Source organism: Siphateles boraxobius, unplaced genomic scaffold (genome assembly GCF_051911475.1).
Source record: "Siphateles boraxobius isolate OS27281-9 unplaced genomic scaffold, OSU_SipBor_1 65, whole genome shotgun sequence".
NCBI classification, from domain to species: domain Eukaryota; kingdom Metazoa; phylum Chordata; class Actinopteri; order Cypriniformes; family Leuciscidae; genus Siphateles; species Siphateles boraxobius.
Genome location: NW_027509192.1, coordinates 13,361,317 through 13,388,203, shown reverse-complemented (window position 1 = coordinate 13,388,203; position 26,887 = coordinate 13,361,317). Strand labels below are relative to the sequence as shown.

The following is a 26,887-nucleotide window of genomic DNA, read 5'->3' as shown; positions in this document are numbered from 1 at the left end:
CTTAATGATGTGGTGGACTCGCTCCAAAGATCAACTTCATTTTTCACCACATGGTCATTAAAGAACTCGCCTCTTTAATTTTTGCTTGCATAATTCAAATCGGTTGCATCCTGCCATATACACTGCAGACGAACACAGAAAAACAATACAGATTTTTGACATAAAACTCAAGAACCCTTTAAAGTGAATGCTTCTCGAAAATTAATAGTAATTATTGTTTTGAAGGTATATTAAAGGGACAAAATAGAAAATTATATCATCTTCCGCTCCACTGTAGCTTTCAAATCTCATCTACATGCTTTTAAAGACATTTTGGTCGGTTTTTCACACAAAATCATTCAGCATGAATTCAGAAAACTTGAAATATAAGTACACGTAATTCAGACTGTTATTATGTTGCGTTTTGTGTGATTTTTGGAGCTTAACACCGCCTGTTTACTTTCATTGTATGGAAAAGAGCAGCCAGGACGTTCTGCTAAACATCTCCTTTTGTGTTTCACAGAAGGCAAGAAATTAATGTTTCATTTTTAGGTGAACAGGGCCTTTAATATTACATTCCTTAGTCTTGCAGATTACAAATAGCTCAGGAGGAATTTTAAGTTAGATTGATTTGCAGAAAGAAGCGCTCATCACATTTTGGGTTGCGTTAAGAAGCTGTCGTATCGGAGAGAGATTACACTCCTCTAGGAGTTGTGTTCTTGAGACAAATGTACATTTACCCAATAATGTACTGGATTACTGAATCAAGGTCGACGCACAGCAACTTTATCCCTTAATCCTGTGTTTTGGTTTCAAACAGCATTTGTCGTCCAAACAGAAAATAAAATGACAAATCTGAAAACAGGAAGAGACATAAGAAGTGGTCTTAAGGTTGGGGGATATTTTTTTAATTCCTCCAATGCGTTTGCCGCTTTGTTTGCTTATTATAGGAGATGTCTTTTCAGTTCCTGTAGCTCTATTGGTAGAGCATTGCTAGAAGCGGCAAGATTTCAAGTTCGATTCCCAGGTAATGCGCGTAATGAAATGCATTGCTTGAATGTCAGCATGAAATGAAAATCCACCCTATCTTTTTTCTAAATGCATGCTATTGATTTTATTATTAAAAAAAAATCCATCGTGCATTGTATCATTTTATATATGATGTTTGTTAACACTTTACAAGATGGTTTCATTTGTTAACATTAGTTTACTAAATAAAACACTAACTCTTATTAGAGTATTTGCTGACTATTAGGTTAGGGTTAGTATAATAACTTACTTGCAAAGTTACTTATAGTCAGTACAGTAGAATGTCTGTTGAACCATCAAAATCAAGCAGAGAGTCTACTAATACTCAAATGTAGTTTCAAAGTTACTTATAGTTAGTCTAAAGTGGACTATCAAAATAGTGTCACCTTTATTAACCTTAGGTAATGTTAATTTCACAATTTTTACTAATTCATTATTAAAATAAAAAGTTGTTTAGTTAATATAGTCAGGTCTAATTCTCACTTTTAACTAACCATTAACTTTTACCTCAATAAACTCTTAATTACTGCATATTAATAGTTAGTAAGGTAGTTGTTAAGTTTTGGTATTGGGAAGGATTAATGGATGAAAAAATTGTCACGTAGAATAAGACATTAATATGTGCTAAATACTAATAAACAGCCAATATCCTGGTAATATGCATGCTACTAAGCAACTAGTTAATAGTCAAACTTGGACCATTTATACTATTTAATGGATCTGCGCTAACCTTAACTAACAGTGAACAGTTGTAATTGTATTAACTGAAGAATCAAAAATACAAAACTGGTGCTGAAATTGTATTTACAATTGTATACACTACCATTAACAAAGATTAATAATACTATACAAAAAAAATATTTCTCATTGTTAGCTAATCCATTAAGTAAACCGAAGTAAACCTTATTGTAAAGTTTTTGACCATTTTTTGACCTAGTAATGTTTAACCAAAATGTCATTACTGAACCTTCCTGTAAAAATGACAGACTTCTTTCTGGTGATGTATGCAGGACTTCTCCAATCGTTTAGTTCGGTTAAACCCTACCCCTTCTAGCTCTCTTTCATCTGCCTCCACTTTTGATAGCCACACCCACATCTCAACATCCAAACAACAGTCGATAGATTGAAGCAAGTCCCGCCCTGCATTTTTTCTTTTTTCAATAATCCGCTTATTGAAAACGTTATACGTCACAATATTGAAGAAAAGATCTGTCTCTTCTTCCGTTTCAAGTCGCAAGAGCATCACTCAGTACTCACGATGCCTCTAGGACATCTCTGCCCGCACCGGGCCTGGGCGAATTTAAAGGTGCCGTGAAAGACTAAAAGTGGGGCATGCACGAGGCCTCGCCTTGACCTACCTTGTTCAAAGGTTTCGGGGGAAGAGAGCTGTGACAGGCCTACTCCTCGGTGGAGAACATTACTAATGTGTGAGGGTGCAGGATGAGCCAGGCCCGTGATAAATAGCTCCCAAACATCCCTGGCTAACTCATAAGTCAACAGTAAAGAGAAAAGCTGAGAGCCCTCTGACCAGAAGCTTAAAAATGGACGGGGAGAAAGAAAAAGACTGTTGTTTTGGGCCTACCGAAAGGGCCAAATTCAAGGAGTATCGTAGCCTCAAGAACTCCCTTAATCTCGAGGAGAAAAGCCTCTCCCACTGCTACGGTATCTTGTGGGAATATAATGGTGTTTTAGTTGGAGGGAAAGTTGCAGGACAATGTAAATCCTAATAAATGAGGTGAATTTGTGCTCTGAGAGGTGGAGGTTCTCTGCGATCTGCTCCTCTATGGTAGAGCAATGTGGTAAAGTGACGCACCTCCGACTTTAAAATTATCGAGAAGAGTTATTGCCTGTCACGGCTGTGGTTGAAAACCAATTTGACCTTATAGCTTGGAAAGTACTTTCATACATCAGATAAGTAAGCAACAACAACAACAACAACAACATGTATATGCAAATTAAGTTTTTTTGTTTTTCCCTAAATTCCTATTTAAATATCTTATTTTTATATGTAACTGTTATCTCAAGTAATATTAACATTTACTCACTTTCTTTTTTTTTTGGCCTTGTTTTCCCAGCTGCCGGTTTCTCGCGTTGCTTTTTTCTTTCTATCTTTTTTACAGCCCATTTCAAGTCCTCTTCTTACAGAGGTTTTTCTTTCTTTCATTTTTTTCATTATGTACAGCACATTATATGCAGTACTGCAAATTTTTTATTTGACTGTTTACTCATCTCTTTTTTAATTTTATTTGTTTTTATTATATAGTGTTGATCTTTTTGCATTACTTAATTTTTTTACTCCTTTCTACTTTCAAAATTGTTTTTGTGTTTTTTATTGATTTATTTGTTTATTTATTTTGTATTTTTATGTACAGCTGTCATTTTCTTGTGTTACACTTTTTTTTTAATGTGGCATCTTAAGTAAACATGTAATGTACTCAACCCTGTCCTCAGTTTATTTGTACGCCAGCCTTTTTTTTCTTCTTTTTTTTCTTTTTTTTTTTGTTATGTACAACTGCCATTTTCTTGCGTCATTCTTTTATTTTTCACATGACCTCCTAAAGTAAGTCTTTACTCACCACCATTTTATGGTTTTTATGGTTTCTAAGTTCACTCATCTCTTTTTTTCAGAATTGTTTCATAATTTACAGCTGCCAATTTCATGTATTATTCTTATTTTTCGTCACAAAATCTAAAGTAAACTTTCTGTTTACATCCCTATTTTCAGTTTTGTGTGTGTGTATGAATGCCTTTATCCTCTGTTTATGTTTCATGCAATCTTAAGTAAACTTTCTGTTCACCTATCCCTTCTTTTAGATTTGATGTAATCGTTTGGCATTGAGGATGTAGTGTGTGTTGGGGGAGGGCGTTGCATGTTTTCTTGACACGGGGTAATACATCACCTGCTCCAGGGGGTCTCCCCGGTATGCTCCTCAATAATGAAGTTCATTCGTTAACTTCCCCCTCAAAGGCCACGCTCCCCCGCTGCCCTTTTCAGCAGTCTTCATGACTCGTACAGCAGTCATAGTAGCGCGCAAAGAACAACATAATCATGCTTTTTGCCTGCGACAGTCGCCGCGACCGCCGACTCTCCACATGACGAATAAGAAGGGCCATTACCTATCCCTCATGCCTAGTTATCACCGTAATTATCACACCCAAAATCACCTGCCCTATTTCATCTGGAGACGCAGACGAGGTTTCCCTCCCAATCACCTCCACTTCCTTTTTTTTTCGGGGAAAGGGAGTTTCGAGCAGCTTCACGGGGAGGAAGAAAGAGATCATTAGGATACTGAACATCTCTTCCTGGCCCCAGTTCAGACCCCGGTACATGGTGTTATGTCCCTCCTTCTCGTTGTCTCCATCTTTTAAACGCTTTTTCCAAAGACTTGGATGAGATCTTCGCAAATTTTTGAAGACAGAACTCCTCATTTTTTTTATTGTCCTTTCTTAAGCTCTAAGGCGATACACATTTACCGTAGTGAAGCACAAAATTCTCCAGTCGGTTTAATCTATCAGTTGATATGATCTTAAATAGGATCCCACACCTGAGGCACTTATTCTCATTTTTGAAGTATTTTCACCTCGGTCCTCTGAGCATTTTTTTTCCCTTATTTTTTTGTCCTTGCTATTAGCGATTTGCTGCTCACCTTGACTGCCTCTCTCTACCGCTCTCAAATTAATCTCATAAACACATTTATTTGTTTGTCTCTTTCAGCCACGTCTACAACACGAGAAAATGCCCAAAGACAAAGAAATTGGTTTGACATCTCTGCTCTATTAAAACTAACCGAGCAGCGACAACATCGACGGCAACAGCAAGCAAACAGCCGCTTGGGGCCATCTGATGTTTTCAATTAGACTGAGCACAAGGGTAGTTTAATGCTTATCAAATTGTTTACTGCCAAACGTCTCCATATTATTAATACCTGGAAGGGTTCAAATTTAATTTGAAGTAAACACACTCAGTGTAGAGGAGGATTGGAGATTTGTTTGAGTAACATGTCAAACATAGCTTTCTGTCTCTGGTCTCCGCGCTTTGTTCTTGGCAAGTCTGTTTGTATTTGCTCTAGACGTTTCGTCTGGTGACTTGGCTCCTTTTATTATGTTGATTATTAATCTTTGCTTACAGCACGATTACATTTTGATGATTTTGTAGATGTTTTTGGGAAAAGAAATGTTTCTGAGTCAGAAAATAAAAGCCCTATAAATAGTTTCAACAAAGGCCTACATTTTTTTAAATATTAAACCTGAAAAACTCTTTCCACACCAGCGTTTTTGAAAAAAATCGCCAGCCAACGCCAGCATTTCTTTTAATAATTTTCACAAAAGTTCCATGGACCCCAGAATATTTTGTTGTATGGCTGTCTGAATATGCAATATATCAAGAGAAAGAACAGAAAAAAAAAAGTTTTATTCTAGCTTCATGCATTCCTTTTTATCAACACTTGCATGTGGGTAAGTTTCATAAAAAAGCAACATTTTGAGCAAACAGCTGAGAAAATCGTGTTTTCATCAAAGACTACGTCTTGATCGGATTGAGAACGATGATCAAAACATAGATGGAGTAGATCAAGTCCATCAACACCCCTAATGCTTCACAGTCCTATAGCTCTTGCTGGGTCGACATTTCATTTGGTGATCGCATCATTTTACATATGCATCTGCTTACATATGATATCGTTTGATTTAGCTTCTTCTTCACATGTCTTTTGATCAGGAGATTCAGTGCTCTTTAAGAAGATGTGTCATAGCGCCCCCTACCATATAATAGTGAAAGCCAGATATTTTCGTCATTGGCAGGGAAAGAGTTAAGTTTCAATGTTTCATACACTAGTAAAAAGTGGGTATTTGGCAATATTTTATTTTAAGCCATTTCCCCAAAGTAGTATCCACAATGTGCAATGAAACCAATCACATTGGCCCATTTTCAATAATTGCTTCCCAAACTGAGGCTGAGTCATTCTTTGGAGCATAGTGTCATTATATCGCACACTAACGAAGAAATTGGCCCATTTTTTGTTTTGTTCGATGCTACTGGGAGCACTTTTTGTCTGGGTCTTGATGAGGGGATTAATTTTGGTCTTATAACCCCCTTTCTTCGTCTTCTGTGAGATTCAAATGTGACATTTGGAGTGAGAAAGTGGTCTTCAGATATCGAACACTCCAATGCTGATTTCAGAGATTATTTTTTTAATGATAATGTGTGAACGTTTTTTGTGGTGGTTAAGCAAGTCTCTGATCAAACATCTCAAATATCACCAACTAACATTTCTGGATTATTAAATCAGTACAAAAATTTCGGAAAATTAACTCTAATTCTCTAAATCCTTTCACTGTTGTGTTTTTGTGTGCATGTGTGTGTGTGTGTGTGTGTGTGTGTGTGTGTGTGTTTGAACTCCCTCTGTAACGTCTCCCTCTCTTTCAACGAAAAGAAGCCCAATAGTCTTGTCTATTTATCCTGGAAATAGATATTCCCCTTGTTGTCGGAGTGATTTATTGAAGTCCTCTTCTCAGATGGAAGCCACAGGAAATTGCCTGGAATGGCTCTAAATTGGTTTATGATTGTTTTATATGGGCTCGTGCGCTTACGGTTTGATATTGTGCTCCCGCACTCTTCGGCATATAGATATTAAACTGATCCATATTGAGGTTGTTGGTGTGTATTTAGGGGTGACTTGTTAATTCAGTAATGGTCTGAACTGGCTGCCTTGTCACTTTCAGCATTACTGCAAGAAAGCGCCACTTCTGTGATATATCTGTTGTTACCCCCGTCAGGATGGTCTGTAACAGAAACTCTTGGCTTAATCCAGATAAAGCAGTAGCTTTGGCCTCTATCCGGTGATCATATTGTTCGATGTATGCTGTTGATAGATTGTTATTAGTTCCTTCCTGTGAGCTCTAGAAGGAATCGCTTGTCACGTATGTGGCATCTGTCTCTGTGAGACCATCATCCTATTCACTTTCACTCTGGGTTTCGGGAAATGTTTAATAAACCTTCAAACAAAGAGTAGGTGACTGTAGCACACAGATTACTGTGTATAGTATGCAAGGATGTGGTTTTGGGTGCTGAGAAACACATTGTAAGTTATAGCTACTTGTGACAAAATTGCAGTGTAGGCTAGTATGGGTGCTGAAAGAAATGACTTGAAACGGCATTTGTAACACATTTTGCTTCCCTAATATTTCAGAATCAAATCAAATATTCTGTGTGAAGTAATTAGGATATGTGTCAGTTGTCCTAAAACCAACTAGTTGTTTGGTGAGTTTGATGTCAAAGCTCGTTGAGCTTCAGCTTTTTTAGCAGCAGTGTTTTATAGTGGATGAATTTAGAGGCAGAACTTCAATGATAGTGTTTTAGTTTGTTGACAGTCGCAGTTAACAGTTACTGTTAGCATGATAAAACCCTCTACGAGAGTGTTTAAATTCCTACATTTTACAGCACCATCTACATTGTTCTTTCAAATAATGTACTTATGAATCGTTCACACTTATACTGTATGAGGGCCATTTAGGGCTCATCTTGTCTTCGATTACATGCTATGTGTTCCATTAAAGCAAACTCCTTCCCTCCATGGAGCTGTGGTTTCAGTTTTGAGGAGAGGCAAGAGTTAAAGAGGATTGAGGATCAGCTGCTGTTCTGCCCGTGCGTGGGATGCTACTGACAGACTGCTAATGAGCCCATTATCGGCTGCAGTCCTCCGCCTGGCTCCTCGGGGGCACCAGTGGATGCTCTGCGTCCCCTCTCAATTGAATTCCATCCCACAGGGGTTGTTTACAATAAATACATTTGCTTGAATTAATCAGGAGGTGGAGAGCCAGACACTTGACTAGGGCTGCTATGATTATGGAGAGAGACAGGGAAAGATTGACAGAGTCCACCTTTGGCCCTCGCTGTACTGTGGCAGGGATACACCCACGCTGGGCCCATAATTGATATAAGTTGTTTAGAAAATCGCCTTGTTTGGTTAGGGTTCTTTACTTATGTTTTATGAAGAACCAGATTGTATTGCACCTATGCTTGAGGCAAAATGGCACATGAAACATGGTGTAAACAAAGGTTGGACAGTTTCCTGTGCTCATTCACCTCATATTATATTTCATGTTCCTGGATCAACATCTGTTGTTGTTCTTGGAACAATATTCTTGTCAACCAATCTTTACCCTCTTGTTCTAAGGGGTTATTGTGGTTTCACCAAGTTGTACATGATCCTCGAACAACATTTCCAAAAAAACAATCAGATTTGAGGGATAATTTATCTGTAGATGTCAAGTTTAGACCTTAAACCAGGGTTAGGGGCACTGTTCTTATTCACCAATCGTTTCCCTTTTATTTCAGGTGTAAATGATGGTTAGGGTTAAGTTTAGGGGTGGAACTATGTTTTTGGACAGGAATATTGTTCCAGGATCAATATAACATGTTGGAAAATCAAGGCGACTGGTTTTACGGTTAGATTCATTGGTCACCATGATTTTGCAAAGTAGAAAGTGTTCCTGGATCAACAACTTTTGTTGGTCCTGGAACAACGTTCCTCTTGAAAGTATCTTTACTAACTCTTTCCTAAATATCAACCCTGAATCTGAAGGAAACGGCTTTATTTTCTAGAACATTGTTCAAGCCCTTGAGCCCTAACCCTTATCCCTATCCCTATAATCTGATCGGTTGATTAGAAGGTTGTACCAGGACCATTAAGGATGCTGATCCAGGAACGTGTCCTACTTGGCAATTCACGGTCACTAGGTTGGGCTAGTATGTGATTGAACAAACCAATTTAATCAATTCATTGCCTTAAAATAGGTGGCGTCCTCTGAGACTTCCATCAAACTCCACAGCCCTTGGTTCTGAGTTTGGAAAGCCAGGATTGAAAGTGAGAGAGAAATGCATTCCAGGGCATTGAGCGGAGAAGACGAGGCCTGTCTGGTGGCAGCTGTTGTCATTAACACCACTTAATTCCTCCGTTGATTGTTGCAGTTCTTCACAGTTTGATTTTTGACGCCTTGTAGATGCCGACGTCTCTCCAGTGACTGGTTGGGAACATTACAGAGTGTGATTTGACATGCCTCGCTGGTCTAAATGCCTAGTATTTTGTGGAGAGTAATACTTTGTATATCAGTTTTACTGTCTGATACACATCAGCTATTAATGAGTGGCATAGTGGTTATATCATGTGATAATGTACTGTATATGAAAAGTTGAGAAGTTGTATGAGCTACAGTTGCAAACAATCACAACTGCAAACAATCGCACATACGACAAATGTTCCACTTTCCTTTTTTATCTGTAACTCTCAAAGCCACAGACATTTTTTTTTACCATTACTGATAACACATTTGAAGTCTAATCTTGGGTTATCGTACTGAGATCTAAAGGGTTAGGAAGAAGAAAACGTGCTGTGTAGGTTTTTGCATGCGAGTGCACATGTAGCCTTTTTTCCACTCCACGTACACACGTGTTCACTTGAACTGCACTGCCCAGAGGCACGCTGTTCTGAAACCCTTTCTCTCAGCAGTCTGCTCTAACCACAGTACTGTTGTTTACCTGCCGACCGCAAGTATCTCAACAGAGCAGAGCAGTTTAACCTTACCACACGCTGCAGTTGGACTGATTCATCCAAAGAGCACGAGTACCACACGGTCAAAAAACACAGTAGCCTTAATAGAGGCCCACCGCTAACACTAATGCTAACAGCACAGCGTGACACGAGCTAAACTACCTCCACGCCGGCTAATGCAACTTTCGACGTGGCTAATTTTCAGCTATGATACACCTCATTTGATAATCATGGAGGGGAAATTATATTTTGCTTATTAAGCGGAGATCGTTGACGGATTAGTGTTGACATAACATGAGTTAATTTATTTTCGCTGCCTCTAATGGATCACACAAGAGGTCGTGATCAGACGGTAATTTGTGAGATTTATGGCATCAGGTGTGGAGTGTGTATGTGCATTTTTTTTATTCAGGGGATTCACAGCAGTCATTCCTGCTCATTTAGTGTTAAATTAGCATAGCGAACACAGCCATTCAGGTAATGGTGATTTTACCCTTAGCCTATCACACATACATGTTTATAACTGAAAACAAAAATGTACTTTGCTACAAAAAGTTTCTATTAAAATACCATTGCTACGACAGCTTATAAGTAAAACACCAGGTAAACCCTACAAAATGAGGACAAAAATGATCACACATTGATGGCAGTACCAGAAATTGTTGTCCTTGTGGGGACATTTTTTGCTCCCCATTAGGGAAACAGATTAAAATCATACTAAGTAAGGCTTTTTTTAAAAAAATTAAAATGCAGAAAGTTTTATGTGATGGGTTGGTTTAGTGTAAGGGGATAGAATATACAGGTCCTTCTCAAAAAATTAGCATTTTGTGATAAAGTTCATTATTTTCCATAATGTAATGATAAAAATTAAACTTTCATATATTTTAGATTCATTGCACAACAACTGAAATATTTCAGGTCTTTTATTGTTTTAATACTGATGATTTTGGCATGCAGCTTATGAAAACCCAAAATTCCTATCTCAAAAAATTAGCATATCATGAAAAGGGTCTCTAAACGAGCTATTAACCTAATCATCTGAATCAACTAATTAACTCTAAACACCTGCAAAAGATTCCTGAGGCTTTTAAAAACTCCCAGCCTGTTTTATTACTCAAAACCGCAATCATGGGTAAGACTGCTGACCTGACTGCTGTCCAGAAGGCCATCATTGACACCCTCAAGCAAGAGGGTAAGACACAGAAAGAAATTTCTGAACAAATAGGCTGTTCCCAGAGTGCTGTATCAAGGCACCTCAGTGGGAAGTCTGTGGGAAGGAAAAAGTGTGGCAAAAAACGCTGCATAACGAGAATAGGTGAACGGACCCTGAGGAAGATTGTGGAGAAGGACCGATTCCAGACCTTGGGGGACCTGCGGAAGCAGTGGACTGAGTCTGGAGTAGAAACATCCAGAGCCACCGTGCACAGGCGTGTGCAGGAAATGGGCCAAAGGTGCCGCATTCCCCAGGTCAAGCCACTTTTGAACCAGAAACAGCGGCAGAAGCGCCTGACCTGGGCTACAGAGAAGCAGCACTGGACTTCAGGCATTTTGGCATTTCCTTCTCCCTAGTCTTCCTCCAGACTCTGGCACCTTGATTTCCGAATGACATGCAAAATTTGCTTTCATCCGAAAAAAGTACTTTGGAACACTGAGCAACAGTCCAGTGCTGCTTCTCTGTAGCCCAGGTCAGGCGCTTCTGCCGCTGTTTCTGGTTCAAAAGTGGCTTGACCTGGGGAATGCGGCACCTGTAGCCCATTTCCTGCACACGCCTGTGCACGGTGGCTCTGGATGTTTCTACTCCAGACTCAGTCCACTGCTTCCGCAGGTCCCCCAAGGTCTGGAATCGGTGCTTCTACTTTCTTCTACTTATATAAAATATATGAAAGTTTAATTTGTATCATTACATTATGGAAAATAATGAACTTCATCACAATATGCTAATTTTTTGAGAAGGACCTGTACAGTGTGTGTAGTATAAAATCATAATGTCTATAGAAAGTCCCCATAAAACATGGACACCATGTTTGTGTGTGTGTGATTTGATAATTCATGAATCCATTATTTGAATTATAATTAAATTATTTAAATTATAATTACAGGGGGAATAAACCTTATTTAAATTTTTTTTTAGAAGATTGCTCAATAATCGTTTTTTAAATTTTTATTAGAGGGCATATTAATTAATTACCTAATTCATTTAAATATTATTATTGACATTGCATCGACAATAGCATCAGTTAAAAAAACAGCTCAAGGGTATATTATAGAAAATGCTTCAGTAATATGACCCCCCCCCCCCCCCCCCCCCCCCCCCCCACACACACACACACACACACACACACACACACACACACACTTTTTTTTTTAAATGCACTGAAATATTGCCATCTCAGATTCACGTTTGTCCAGGGTGGAGATGAGAAAAGCTGGGGCTCAAAATGGAGCTGGGTTTGGTTTGTGGCTGGAGCCAGCTCTCTAAGACCAGAATCATGAGCAGCCAGCTGCTAAGAAGCCTGAGCAGATTATTAGATTGAGAGAGAGAGAGAGAGAGAGAGAGAGGGAGAGGGAGAGGGAGAGGGAGAGAGAGAGAAAGAGAGAGAGAGAGAGAGAGAGAGAGAGAGAGAGAGAGAGAGAGAGAGAGAGAGAGAGAGAGAGAGAGAGAGAGAGAGAGAGGGAGAGAGCGCTCACAAGGGGGAGGGGGTCTCCGACGGAGCGATGGAGAGAGAAAATGAAAAGGATGGTGAGATAGTGAAACTCATCAGACAGTCACTGTGTGGTGGAAGGATCAGGATGAGTCTCTCTCTACTTCTCTCTCCTGCTATCTTCTGGAGCTCAGCTGCCAGGGCAGCCAGTGTGAGCACCTCTCTCAGCAGGCAGTACACCGAACACTGAGAGAGGAAAAGATGAAACCAGCCTCCTGGAGGGAGGTCAGAGAAACGGCCAGTAACACGCACTCTCTCACTCTCACTCTCACTCTCACTCTCACTCTCTCTCTCTCTCTCTCTCTCTCTCTCTCTCTCTCTCTCTCTCTCTCTCTCTCTCTCTCTCTCTGAAAACATCTGGAGTTGCTTGCAGCCTCATCTGCCCCTCTAATATTAGCACACAGGAAGCGTGAGACTGCCGCCACAGCGCCAAGACAAACGAAAAACATGACATGTTTTGACTCTTGCCTTTTTCTAACCCTCCTGTTTTGTTCAGCAGCTTTATTGGCATGATAAAATAAACTTTGCATTGCTAAAGCATTAGTTACATTGTATATACACATAATATGTACTAGGGATGGCAGGGCCCTTGTCGGTTGGGGACATGTCCAGGGCCCTGTGAAAAATTGGTTTCCACTAAATTACACAATGGTACAGTCTACTAATTGTTTTTTTTTTAGGGAATAAGATCACAACTAGTCAATCGACAACCAATTAGTTGATTAGTGAGGTCAACTTGCTTGTCTAGATTTTTTTTATGTAGAATTTTTTTCTAGACAAATTATAGAAATATTGTGATCTATCTATCAACGTTCGATCCATCCAATTTTGAATAATTTTAAAGGGCCATTTTTTATAGCATGTTTCTGTAATCTAGCTACAAAGTAAACATTGTTTTTGAATAATGTCACTGTTTTACTCAATAATGTTTTTCGTCATCAAAAAACAGTGACACAGCATCACTCAAAAAATGTAATAATTTTATAATAATTTTTTATATATTGCAGTAGTGCTTTAATTACATTTTACAAGGTTACAATTGGGCCCTAGGTTGTTCATGGCATGTTTATTAGATTAAGCCTTTTTTTAAAATAATAGAATTGCTGTCACAATAGGCTACTTAATCAATTAAATTTTTTTTGCCACTATTTTTTTTTGCATCACACTAAACATTCTTGCAATTATTCTACCATCACAATTGAGAGCTGGAAAGAAAAAACTTGTTTGGTGTTGTGCTTCTGTTATGACTTTCTCTTGTTGGCGATAAAGCACAAGAGACAGTGACAGCCTCCCCGAACCCGAACCCCATCCCATCGGCTCCGGTCTGTAGAAAAAGACCCAACCCCCTTTTCCCCTCCCACCTCGCTCTCATTGGCTTCTCCTCTGCCAATCCCAACCCAAGGGCGGGCCCCTACAGCGAGGGAGCGCTGATGTCAGAGTCACATGGATTGTGGTGTGGTCATGCGAGCGCAGCTGAGCGGCAGAGCTATGCTGGCCAGCTGCTGCTGAAACAGCAGTGCACTCCTCGTGCTAGCACTCGCAAGACCCGCTCGCCTATGGACCGCCGAGCTTAATGATGTATTTTGTGATTTCAGCTATGAAAGGTAAGAGGATAAAAGCATGCTGGGGTTTTGTCTGTCCTTTTTGAAAACTTCCTTTTTTTTGCAAGCGAGTCGAGCTGCAAAGGGCTTTATTTATAGTCAGCCAACTCTCTGTTTGAGAGAGAGATAGAGAGAGGGAGATAGAGAGAGAGCGGGAGAGAGAGAGAGAGAGAGAGAGAGAGAGAGAGAGAGAGATGCATGTTTTCATTCTAGTAGAATTAAGTTGTGGCATTGTCATGTATTTCTATTATGGAGGGAAATTAAGTTAGTTAAAGTTCTAAAGCAGCGGAATGTCCAAAAAAAAGAGGCTGTTAAGATGTTGGAACCTAGTTTTTCCCATTCCTGAGCTGCAGTGGAAAGCAAATTTTATATTTTACTTGTTTTTCAAGGCAGTTTTTGAAGAAATTGGGGTCTCGTTGTTCCAAGTCAGAATCAAGCTTGTGTGTGTGTGTGTGTGTGTGTGTGTGTGTGTGTGTGTGTGTGTGTGTGTGTGTGTGTGTGTGTGTGTGTGTGTGTGTGTGTGTGTGTGTGTTTTCGAAGGTAAGAGGTCAAGGCGAGTTTGAGTCAGGACACAGGACATGTCGACTGCCAGTAGTTTTGGGTTGACGTCGGCGTGTTTCGTGTTCCACTGACCTATTTTTTTGGCCCGTGAACAACCAGGGTGAACGCCACACCACTATACTGGTGTTGATCATGCCTCCGTAATCCTGCTCAATGGTCCCAACCCCCCCGCCATAACACACACAGACACACTCATCTGCCTCCTCTAGGCTGGATAACCTGCATGCTCATATTCATTCCTGTTCATCTGAAGTCTTTCTTTTGTATACACTTTACAATACATTTATACTCTCCGATCCATTAGCGCTCCATGCCGCCAGACACACACACAGACACACACACACACACACACACACACACACCCTCCTCTCTGCACGCGCGCACACACAGCTGTCATTCTGTATTAGGCGAGAGGTGTTGAGAGTGGAAAAAGCAATGGATGTTGGTGTTGAGCCGCGGTAACACCACTCTTCTCCTTCGCACCCTCTCCGTGAATCTCCCACTGAAAGCTTTTCGGCAGTTCACCTCCACTGCACTCGCAGTTATTGCATTACCACAAATACTGAACCGCCTCGTAATTCTGGTATCTGTATGTTGAAGCTGAGCTAAATAGCATGCGTTATGTATTAATGAGTTTTTATGCTGCATCAAAATGCATCGCTAAGCCATACTTATGTGTCTTTTGCATAATGAAATATGTATGCCAATTTTCCGACTTGATTTTGCAAGGAATTACAAGATCGAGCATTGAAGCACATGTTTTATGAGCTATTTTTCTGATCTTTGAGTTTTGAGATTGTTCATACCTTCACCGGCATCTGAATATGAGAGCGTCTTGTTCTAAGTGAGCATGTGGGTTTCGCTTTTTGGATGCATGTGGCCGTTAAAAAGTGTGGTAGTGTGTGTGTGATTGTGGGTAAGAACGTGCAAATTGTGTGTTGTGGAGCTTGAGCAGGTGTATGAGATAGCCTCTGACCCCGGGTCTCATGTGTGGGTTGTTCTGAAGAGGCTTACATCCTGAAAATAGAGCTCTTGGAGACTGGAGGAATCCATTATCTTACAACCAAACCACATCTACAGTGTGTCTAACTGTTTAATAAAAGATTTCCTAATGTCTTACAGAAATTGATACCGTTTGCAGTGACTCTGTTACAATGTTTTGATAGAATTGTGTATTATTAGACATCTTCTATTGAAAAAGACTTTTTTTTCATTGCTGAAAGTTTAAAATCATGAATAAAGACCCTTTATTTACTTATTTTGTAAATGGATTCATATAATTGAATGTCATATTAGAATTTTAGGTCAGCATCATTATCAGTGCAGTCGACTGATTGTGACACTGATTTCACTGTGAAACCATATTTCGTTCACGTGTAGGCAATTACTATGTGTTTACTTTGCAAGTAATTTGACAGGCATGTCGTTAAAGACGCTAACGCCTCCTTGTTCGGTAATATGATAAGGTTACCTTTCTTTTTCCCAATCGTACCCGTCATCCCTCCTTTTTCCTTTCCTCTTTCCCAGCCTTCTAGCCACACACTTGCCTCTCAAGTACCTAATTACCTGTAATGGAAACATCCCTCTCATTACCCTATGCAAATGAGCTAGCCTGCTCCACACAATTAAGATGAAAACTCCAAATATTAATTACATAATTAAAGAAAGTTGTTTGATGTGCCAAAGACAGAAAAAAACAGGCCTGTTTCATCTGTGTGGTAATTAACCCTTTATTAAGCTATAAAGTATGTTGGAAAAGAGCTGTTTGAAATTGCACGTTTGCTGCACGTGTTCTGAAAAATACCAGAGAAGAATGAATGCAATCGCATGTAGACGTTAAAAAACAAAGTCAAAGCAAATAACATTTGCATGCTGAAGTTAAACATTAGTGGTTTGCTCTTTTCCTCTTTAGTCGCTGGACTAGTAGAGTGCAGTTGACTAGTGTGATCCTCTGTGCATTTCGGTAACACAGCAGAGGTTAACAAGATTGTCTGTAATCCAGTTAGCCACAAAGGACAGAAAGAGGGCAGGCAAAATCAGATTAAGGTGAAGTAAAGTTGAAGCCCACAAGCTAGGGTTAAAAATAAAGAGCAAGATTAGTGGCCAGCAAGGAGTGTTAAGTGGACTATTTCTGCAGAGGCTTCGAATTTTGCAATGGAGAGCGGTAAGGAGTCACTTTTTTATGTATATTTAAGTCCCACTTGATATGGTGTTAATGCTTTTTTGTATTAAACATTAACAATTTTGGCCGTTTCAAAAGTCCAAAATGTAAAAACTCACATCTGAAGAAGAATTTGTAATCACGATGCCCTTGAAAGTTGCGTTAAAATAGAGGTGAGGTGAGGTGGGGTGTGGGGGTAATAATCATGTTAATCAGATGCTTTATTCCTGTCTGGTAAACAGTCAGAATAAGACTTTATTCTGATGTGCAAAAAAACAACTACCAATGCGAATCTAAGAGCTGAAGCATTCTTTATCATCTTGTATTCTGAAATTTGTAAGAAAGCAATTTAAAATGTGTTGCATTCTTATGGTAGCCAGGGGTGGTGCCATAGCAATCAATTGCATAATTCCTCTTCTTCTTTGGTCATGTTCTTGCAGGTCATTGTTTAACAGCAGGTGAAGGTAACTCTGTCAGCGCTTTGAATACTGAGGCTTGTAAATGCCAGAGCAATGCTAGAACATGAATTTTAATCTTTGCGTACATTTGCAGAGTATGCTATATCAGAATGTTGCTTCAATGAGATTACTTTCATAATTAATGGCAGTGCAGCATTATAAATGGTAGGCATATGTCCGACTGCTTTGCAATTGAGTTTAATCTAGTCCAGTATACACCTGCCAAAAGACATGACTGGATCAAACCAAGGGATCAATCCTGGAATGTGGAAGTGGGCTTTGGAATGATAAGAACATAATACACACACACACACACACACACACACACACACACACACACACACACACACACACACACACACACACAGTCTGTCATCGTTTCTCCTTGGAGGTTGAGTGACCATTTTCCACCGCAACTTGTGAAAGAAACTGAGTGCCACATTTCCACAGGTTAATTCAATGTGTGGCATGTGAGAGAGGCTGTCGGAGTGTGTATGAGTGTGTGTCAGAACTATGAAATGCATTACCTGCCAACTTGGGCACGGTGACTGCTTAATGAGATATTGACTGGCCATTGAGAGCATAGATTTTTGATTTAGCCCCAGTGGTGTGTGCGCGCGCATGTGTATGTGTGTGATTGTGTGTTTGACAAAGCATCCAGACAATCTGAAGGTGGTGAGGGAGAGAAAGTGGAGGGGATGAATGAGTGAAATCGAGACGAAAGAGAGTAGAAAAGAGAGAGGGAGGAGGGGAAAGCTTCTGTGAAGAATTGTAGTCTGGCACTTCTCCTGGTTACCCATGCCATGCACGGACACACCCATCCTCACGCTACCTCTGAGCCCTGGCGCCTCGGACAGTTTGGCATGAGTCCCATGTGCCAGTCTCGACTCACCCTCTTGGCAGGCAAGACAATCTCCACTCCAAAGTAAAAAGATCCTTGTTACATCATATGCTTCTGTCGCCGCTCGATCAAACCTGCGCTAATTTTATCCCGTTAGACTTTGTCAACATGAAACAATTATCAATCCTATGTACTTGATACACATTATTGTGGTTCAAAATGTTTCTTTCTCCACTTTCCTTTCCAGCTGATGTCACCAAGGCCTCTTGAAGGAATATTCCAGGTTCAATACAATTTTGAAAAATCCCTGGTTTTCATCCCTTAAAAAACGGTTACAGTGAGGTATTTACAAGTAAATGGGGCCTATTATCTGAGAAATGTAAGCTTTGAATATCAAACGTGTTATTTGAGCTAAAAAGTGTTTCTTGTCATTGTTATGGTCATCTTGGGGGGCATGTTTTGGCCGTACCATTGAAACGTTGAGTTATTTTAACATTTATGGATTTGCCCTGTTCAATTCATTGTAAGTGCGTCACTGTAAACAAAAAATTTTTTTTAAGCAGTAATCAAAATTATGCTGCTGTTGATTAATCCTAATCTGTGATGAACCCAGAATATTCCTTTTATCAGGAGGAAGTTCACTTCAAGCTATATTGAAGGTTCTACTTATCATTGACCATTTGCTGTAGATTTCTTGAGGCATCAGGCACTGTTTTTTATGTTTGAGAGATTTGACTGTTCAGACGGATAGTCGTCTCACGCCTTCGGAGTAATTTCCTACATTGACTCCACGTTAAGAGCACAGTTGTAAGGAATCCTTTGATGTCTCTGGCTGTCAGAATGTATTTCAGGCCTGCCATAATTCTCCTTCTCACAGTACTTCACTGATAACACATTCACCACAGGTCCAGCTGCACCTTCACACACACACACACACACACACACACACACACACACACGCACACACACACACACGCACACACACACACACACACACACACACACACACACACACACACACACACACACACACAGAGAGAGAGAGAGAGAGAGAGTGCTCACATGAAGCACACACATGCACAAATGCTCTACCCTCTCAAACACATAGTAGCTTCTATTACTACAAGCCAAGGTTAGTTAGGTGTACCTTGGGATAACTTATTAACTGTGCGCATACAGATACATGCAGCTGTAATTACACAGTTAGTATTAGGTCTATGTACACATGGTGTCCAGCATGCACTCCTGCAGGTGCAGATGATATTTTTGTGTGAGACCTCTTTGCTCTTTACTCTCATTCACACTGGCTGAATGCGGCAAACCACAGCGGTGATTGCAGGTGCTCCTAGTCGCACCGGGCTTTTCTTGCACAACTTCAATTCCAAGCACGTTGTTTAGCCCCTTCAGTTTTTTTTTTCTTCAGGGAGTGTCTTTTTCTCCTTATCTTCTTTTTTGCCCCTCCTTCCTCCTTTTGAACACTCCTCTGAGAGCTGTCCACTAACCTTTTGAAGTTGGATCAAAGAGGAAATGGGGAAAAAGCATTATCGATTTTGCGTTTTGTCAGACTCAAATATAAAAGAATGGAGATGCGTGCAATAGAAACTCTGATGTACAGGACCGGGGTCTTGGCCGCTCTCCCCATTCTTTGCCCCTAAACATGTGAGCGAGAAACCCCCGGTGCTCACTACGCCACCCTGCCTCCCTTTAGTTCCCAGGATCCCTACTTCTCAAACCTGTGCTTTTGTGCTATTAATCCCTGGGTAAATCAAATCCTTTTCGACAGACAAACCTGCTCTTTCTACCCTGAAGATGTCAGATCTCTTATCCTGACTCCATCGAACCGGTATCATCTTTCCTGTGAGCTCATAGACTTGACCCGCTTTCTATGACAAGAGTCAGAAAGGGTTGCCGAGGGTTTGCCAGTAATCAAATCTGCACTGCAGGCATGCATGAAGGAGTGTAGTTGTTTGTGTTTGGAAAGAGTGAACGATTGAGAGAAAGGGGGTGACCCATGGGAGGTAGATGAGATCTAATTGTCTCCTTTTCTCCTCACTCTTCTGTGACCCCACTGTGACATAAGCAAGAGACCCCTGGGGCATTCCTAACCCACAGAGCCGATCCAGGAGTTTTGATTCCGATCCTAGATCAGTAAAGAAAGTTTTGTCAGAGCTATGTTGAGCAGATTTTGTCATGCTATACAATGTGTCGTTTATACTGCAGGTTTTACACACAGCTTGGGTACAAAGGTGTAATGTAGGTCTATTCCTAGAGCTTTTCTCTTTTCTCTATTTCCTTTCACATTGCAATGATGATCAGTACAACTTTAAATGTATGAATGTCTTCTTTTATATGCATATCAAGCAGTCACCAAGTACTTGGGGACATAAATGGTTTTGAATTCAGGTTTGAGTCCTTAAGGTATGACATAACAAAAAAGAGGCCTCACTTTTGGTTCACAGGAAAAGCAGGGTGCCACGGAGTGCATACTTGAGAGGCCAGAGAGTTCATCCTTCCTTCTTCACCATGGAGATCAGCTTTAATGTTCTCAAGAATGGCAGGAGAGAGAGTGAGGAGCAAAATGTGGGAGTATCCTTCTGAATTTTTATGAGATTAGGGAAAAGGACTGAAAGAGAGAAATGGAGAAAGAGCAGGAGGAAGGGTAGAACAATAGAAGCAGCTTCAAGTGGGAGGCTTGATTACGAAAAGGAGATGAGCAACATTGAGTTGATTTAGAAGGGTTCCTGCCGGGGCCATCGAGGGTCCCGCTGTTGCATTCTTATCCAGTATGTTCCCCCTGATCAAGCACCTGTACTCACTCAAATATGATAGCAATTGAAATATAAATGGCTCTCCAGAACACTAGGTGGCATTGTAAAAGATGTCGAATAAGCCTGCTCTGCACACCACATTCATGCAGAAAGCGATTTGCATAGACAAAGTGACAAGGCATTATTTATGATAACGAGGGATTTAACATGACATTACAGTTGCAATTGATACTTGTACAGTTGAATAGAAACATCTACTATTAACCAACCACACAAAGACTCACCATTTAAAGGTAGGGTTGGCAGTTTCAGAGAAGCTACCAATAGCAAGCTAGCTTTGAAATCATAAGATCCCACCCTCCCTTCAGGGCGTCTCCAAAGCCACGCCGCCTCCAAAACACATGAACACGCACCACCAAACCAGAGCAGTCTGCAAAGTGTTAATTTGAGGATGTGAACCGTTCAGAGTAGAATGTCATGGGTTGCCATTTCTTAATCACGGTAGTTATGGCATGAACGCAACATAAGCTTGTTGTTTTGGTTCGGGGGAACTGTAAAACGTGGCTGCTGCTTGTTTGCGGCACTCAGTGACTGTCTGTCTACAACTCTGCATAGCCTCATGAAATGTGTTGACGTGTGATTTCTGCGTGAGAAGGGTGTGCGGAGATATGCAAAAATCGTGAAAATATTTTTTGGGTCCTGAGACTTCCACAGAAGATATATGTACATATTTATTTTTTTGTTATATTTAGACTACTTCTATTATTGATTGCTATCAAGATGTGAAGAGAAATTCAACCAGTATAACAAAAAGTGTTTATGAAAAACATTAGCTACCTACCTTATCTTTAACTGCTGTCAGTGTGAACCCTGTATAGTTTTCATATAGAAACATGAACACAACTAGTTATATCACGAGAAGCATTGGCATGTCGTCTTTTAAATGTCTGCATGCAGTCTAAGCATGAAATTGTATCTCAAGGTTACTTTGATTAGGCCTGCTGTGTTCTAAACAAACCACATGGCATGAATTTAATTCTTCACAACAACAAAGCCAACCATTCTCAGCCCCACCGACCTCTGAAACGTGTTATATATGCACATATATTTATTATAAATTAAGTCATGCCTTCGTTTTAATGATGAAGATGAAAGGATTTTTATCTGTTATCTGTTTATTTAAAGCATACAATAAAATCACCAGAGCTTTTCTGACATTCTAAAAAAGTTTTGGAAAACTGTGTTTTCAGTAGCAAATAGCATAATAGCAAATAGCATAATTATCATTATCTCCTCAACCAAATTCATAACTCTTTCCATATTTTTTTCCTTGGAAATAACATTTAGCAACAAAATCAATTAGGTGCAATAACTTTACCTGTCAGAAAAGAGCGCTGACATTGGAGATGACAGGAATTGTTTGCCCGTTAGATTCCCGTGGGGTGACAGTAGGGGTTTCTGTTTGCTCTGTAGCAAGCATGGGTGTACCGCAGTAGGTAATAGGGACTGTGGAGAGGCCCTTGACCTACGCCAGAGTGAAACCAAGAGCCCCTACTGTTCAAACAGACAGTCTGATTACTGATTAGGAGCTTATTCCCTGTTGTGCCGAGCAGTTTGCATGTCAGCATCCATTCTACCCAACACTGCACTGATTAAGAATGAGATGCCAAAGACGAAGAAGCCTGGACTGACTGTCTGTCTTTTTTTGTTTTCTCGCTGTTTGCTCCTTTTTAACAATCACGTAGAGAAACTGGTTACCCAGAATTATTTTCATCCATCCATCCATCCAATCACATATTTTTATGTATGTATTGCTTTATTTTTTTTTATCACTTTCAGAGATTACGTTGAGTGCTGGCATTCACCCAGAGTCAGCTCTGGAGAGCCAGTAGTGTTTTGTTGTTGTTTTGAAGGGTTTTTTTCCCTCCTCTCTCACCCCATCTCTCTTCTTTTTGTTGTTCCCCTGGGCTCCTTGTTTCTGGATGAGAGCTCTCCCTCTGCTGAGCACAGGTTCTTGTCTGTTCTTCCTCTCTCCCCCTCCCTCCCTCCCTTTTTCTTTCTTTTCCTTTCTTTTCCTATGTCTTGAAGTACACTGTGAAGCCGTCCATCCTGAACAAGAGCCGCATCAGCATTGAACTCTTTTCAGAGTCCACATTTCTGTCTTTCTTATTGGCCCAATCAACCCCCCCCGCCCCCCCCCCCAAAAAAAAAGTGACATCCTAATACAAAGCAAAAAAAAAAATGCTTTTAGACAATGAAGAATAGCATTTAGTAAGTAATTTAGTAAGGTTTGTGTTTTACACAAGTGAACAAGACAATTGCTAAGATAATTAAGGACACAACCTCTGAAAACCTTAAATTTTTACTGACCCAGAGTTCACGCACACAGACTCTCAGCAAACCCAGGGACCCCAAATACATTAAAGCTCGATTTCTCATTAACCCTTCCATTAATAACAATAACGCTGTTACCTAACTTTTGAGTAGTAAATATCCAAACTAAAATATGAAATCTTTGGACTAAAGGCATAATTGTGGTGTACATGTGGTCTTCTAAAATACTTAATTTAAAATATGGTACTTCAGTTTATTATTGTTAAAATAATTGTAACATTTGTTAATTGTTGGTGAAAAATTGTATGTTTTAAAGGGATAGTTAATCCAAAAACTAAAACTGTCATCTAATTAATAATAATTTGTTAAATTTTGCTACAATTTGCTTTTCTGGGTACTCAAAGCGCTTTACATAGAAGGGGGGGGGGGGGGGGGGGGGGGGGGTGGGAGGGGGGGTGATCTCCTCCTGGATGATGCGACGGCAGCCATATTGCGCCAGAACGCCCACCACACACCAGCTTATTGTTGGAGAGGAGACAGAGTGATGAAGCCAATCAGTATGTTTGGGGATGGTTAGGAGGCCATGATGATGGACAGAGCTCAATGAGCAAATTTGGCCAGGATGCCGGGTTACACCCCTACTCTTTTTTTCCGAAGGACATCCTGGGATTTTTAAAGCGGCACTATGCAGGATTTCTGTTTTTGTCAAAATTTGTCGATCCCCAGAGTCGCTGTAGAGTACTTGTAATTAATGTTACTGTCGTAAACACAACTCACGCAGAGCGCATCTGCTTTCACGGCCTCTGCACTTTATAATAATAAAGTAGCCTACCGCGTTAGGCTTACCTGAGCCTAAATGCCAGATGACACCAATTAAGTGTATCATGTATGTCGCATTATTTCGTAACAATGTCCGTTATGATGTTGTTAGACATTATTATTGCAATTTATCCTAATAGTTTGCAAATTGTGCTCATTTACACTATTTACAACGTGTAGGCTTATTTATGTCCTGATAATTATGTGAGATATTGACAACTGTTCTCATGTAATCGCAGGAATCAACTTTAACAATGAAAGCCTGACTGAGTGGGACTCTTGCCCGGTTCCTCGCGCTGTCAGCTCGTTACCTTTTTCTAGACTCTTCCGATCGCACTTTCTTCGTTTTTTTTCGCCATTCTGAAAACGCAGGTCCGATGTTTACTCGTGTCTGACTCCTCGCTCGGTCAGTCTGCCATTTCCTCTTTCTCTGTTCCTCCGACAATGCTTTTCTAGCTTTCTGCTTCTTATATGCCGGCTTTGCCATGGGACGATAGTTGTTCTTATAACTAGCCAGGTCCTGGATGGGGGCGGGTATGCGTGTAATGTATGCAGTGCCATAAAGCAATTTGTTACATCGCGAGAGCTGAAATCACGCGATACTTCCTGACGGCGGTCGGCCGGCCCAAAGTTGCAAGTGCGGTTTTTCCACTCACAGGCACTTTTTTTTCTGGTTTTATTGATCAGTGGCTGCGAGATCACAACCACGACCTTCATTTCCATGCAACGACTGGTCATTACACAGCAGCAGCTGTCTGCACTCCTTAGTCTATTCTTTGTTTTGATTTGTTTTGGTCAATAGTTTCGAGGGACTGGAATGGTGATGATAGCAGCATTAATTCATCTCATATGTCGACTGAAGGACACAACACTCTCGTCTGCAGAGAGCCCTCTGAATCACTATCACAGCCTTTCAGACCAGCACTCGTCTTAAGAGTGTCACTCTATGAATACCATCACTCTGCTACCAGTTACACAATGTGGGCGGCTGTGAATTATGGTGTCTTGTCTTAGTCTTTGTCTGTAAAGAGATTTCACTCTTTGCTGAGCGCATTATGTGGACTCGCGTTTTGTCACGAATCTACATTCTTCTTTTGATCACAATGTAATTTTAGTTTACCTCTGTCATGTTTTTTTCTCACAAAAAAGTGTCACAGTTTACCCCAATCTCTCTGTGTTCCGGCAAACACTGTCTCTCTGCGACAATGAAGCTGTAATCTTGATTTCACACATTAAAAAAAGTTACGAAATATACAAACAGATAGACCGCTGTGAGGATGAGAGACAAAACATGCCCTTACGTGAGACTGTGCAACCACACTGTCTGAGACACACAAGTACAGCAAGCACGCAAAGAGATTTGTTTGAGAGATGCATGAGAGACGTTGAGAGGAAGATATGTGTAGTTGCTTTTGTGTAGATGGTGGCTGGCATGTGGTTTGTGTGTGTGTGTGTGCGTGTGTGTGTGTGTGTGTTACTGTTTCTGTATGGAGACCACAAAGAAAGGCAGAAACGGGTAAAGAAATTAAACATTTGCGCACTGTGTATGCATGTGTCTGTGGGTGGGTTTGTTTGCCTGATTTCATCTCAACAGCACGTTTAGTGCTTTTAACAGTTTACGATACAAGTAAAAGGCAAAAGGAAACAGACAGCAAAATCTGCATATGCACAAATGTCTTTGTTATAAAAGCATTTTCTCCCAGCGCCCGGTGTCTGAACCGGTATTAATGCATGCGAGAGGAAAACAGGAGCTCATTGAAGCTCATTACATTGATGTGTTACAAACATCCCTGAGATTAAACCAGATCAGCGGCTGAGCGTCCTCAACATCAGCTGCTGTATGTTCTCTCTTCGCCACTATGATCGAATCTCATGGCTACTCTAGCACCAGACTCCAGCTAGCTTTAATTATGAGCTGAAATTGTAAACAAAGCTGTTGATGAGAGGAGTGTGAAAATGCTCTGGGAGACGTTAGCACAATAATGGGCGCCCGGCCCGTTGGAGGAGTCTCGTTTTTTTGATCTTTGACATATTTCGTAGGCATTGATTAGGCCGAGCCTTTGATCTGTTGTGGGATACGTTGTTGCTTGGTTTAGAGGTTTAGGGAGTTTCATAATTTATACAAAAGGGATTTACGTGTGTGTATGTGTACGTGTGTGTTTTTGTTTTTGCTCTTTTCCCAAGCTTGAGCAACCTTAAGTAAACAGTGCATGCTATTGTGTTCGTTTACCGCGCGCCTCTCATTAGCGATCCCTGCGGTAATTATTGAGCCGATAGTAAAAATATTCTCTTCCTTCTATTCTCTCATACACTGACAGACTGTGAGCCGGCTCTGCATTATTGATCAATTCCAGCTGAAATCAATCGAGTCCTGCACATCTTCTAAATCTAAGGACAGGAGGACTGTGTGAAAACGATGAATTCTTAAACACTTCTTGGGACAGTTTTACTCTAGTTTTTTTAAGCACGGAATATAAAAATGTCATCACTGTTTCCTTGAAAGGCAGGTTAGCAGTGAAACTCACACAGTGAACCCAATGAAGCGTAGTTCTTTCGTGGGCTGCAGGGTAGGACTCTGAATCGGGCTGAATATTTAGCTGAAACAGCTAGTTTGTTTAATAAAGTACTTTACCCCACCGTACAAAGAAAATGATGCCTGTAAATTTGTAATTTGTAACTGGATAGCCGTTATATGTAAAAAAATATATTTTTGAGAAATGTATATGTATATATAACTCTAGGGGCCCTATTTTAACGATCTGAAACACAAGTGTCAAAGCGCAAAGCGCAAGTAACTTTGTGGGCGGATCCCGGCGCTGTTGCTATTTTCCCGGCGGGATAAATGCCTCTTGCGCCTGGCGCAAATCTAAAAGGGGTTGGTCTGAAGTAGCTTCATTATTCATAGGTGTGGTTTGGGCGTAACGGGAAACAAACCAATAAGAGCTTTATATCACATTCCCTTTAAGAGCATGATGAACGAGGTGCGCTTGTTCCATGGCGCAATACTATTATAACGGCGCATTTACCAGGCGCACTTCAGAATCGGTTCTCAGCCGAGGAGATCGATGTTCTCGCCAGGGCCGTA

The 26,887-nt window shown here is 40.5% G+C and overlaps 1 protein-coding gene across 2 annotated transcripts in view; it reads left to right on the top strand.

The window, feature by feature from the left end:
* The window catches only part of roraa (RAR-related orphan receptor A, paralog a), a 298,753-nt gene that overhangs the window by 215,851 nt on the left and 56,015 nt on the right, over positions 1–26,887 (top strand). Inside the window, exon 1 of one of the 2 annotated variants that reach the window (XM_077211107.1) lies at positions 13,701–13,863. The exons of the other annotated variant lie outside the window; for it this stretch is intronic. Coding sequence (XP_077067222.1) covers positions 13,833–13,863 — 31 coding nt within the window. The 5' untranslated portion in view covers positions 13,701–13,832. Of the gene's footprint in view, positions 1–13,700; positions 13,864–26,887 lie in introns of those variants that run through there. 2 annotated transcript variants of the gene reach the window in all.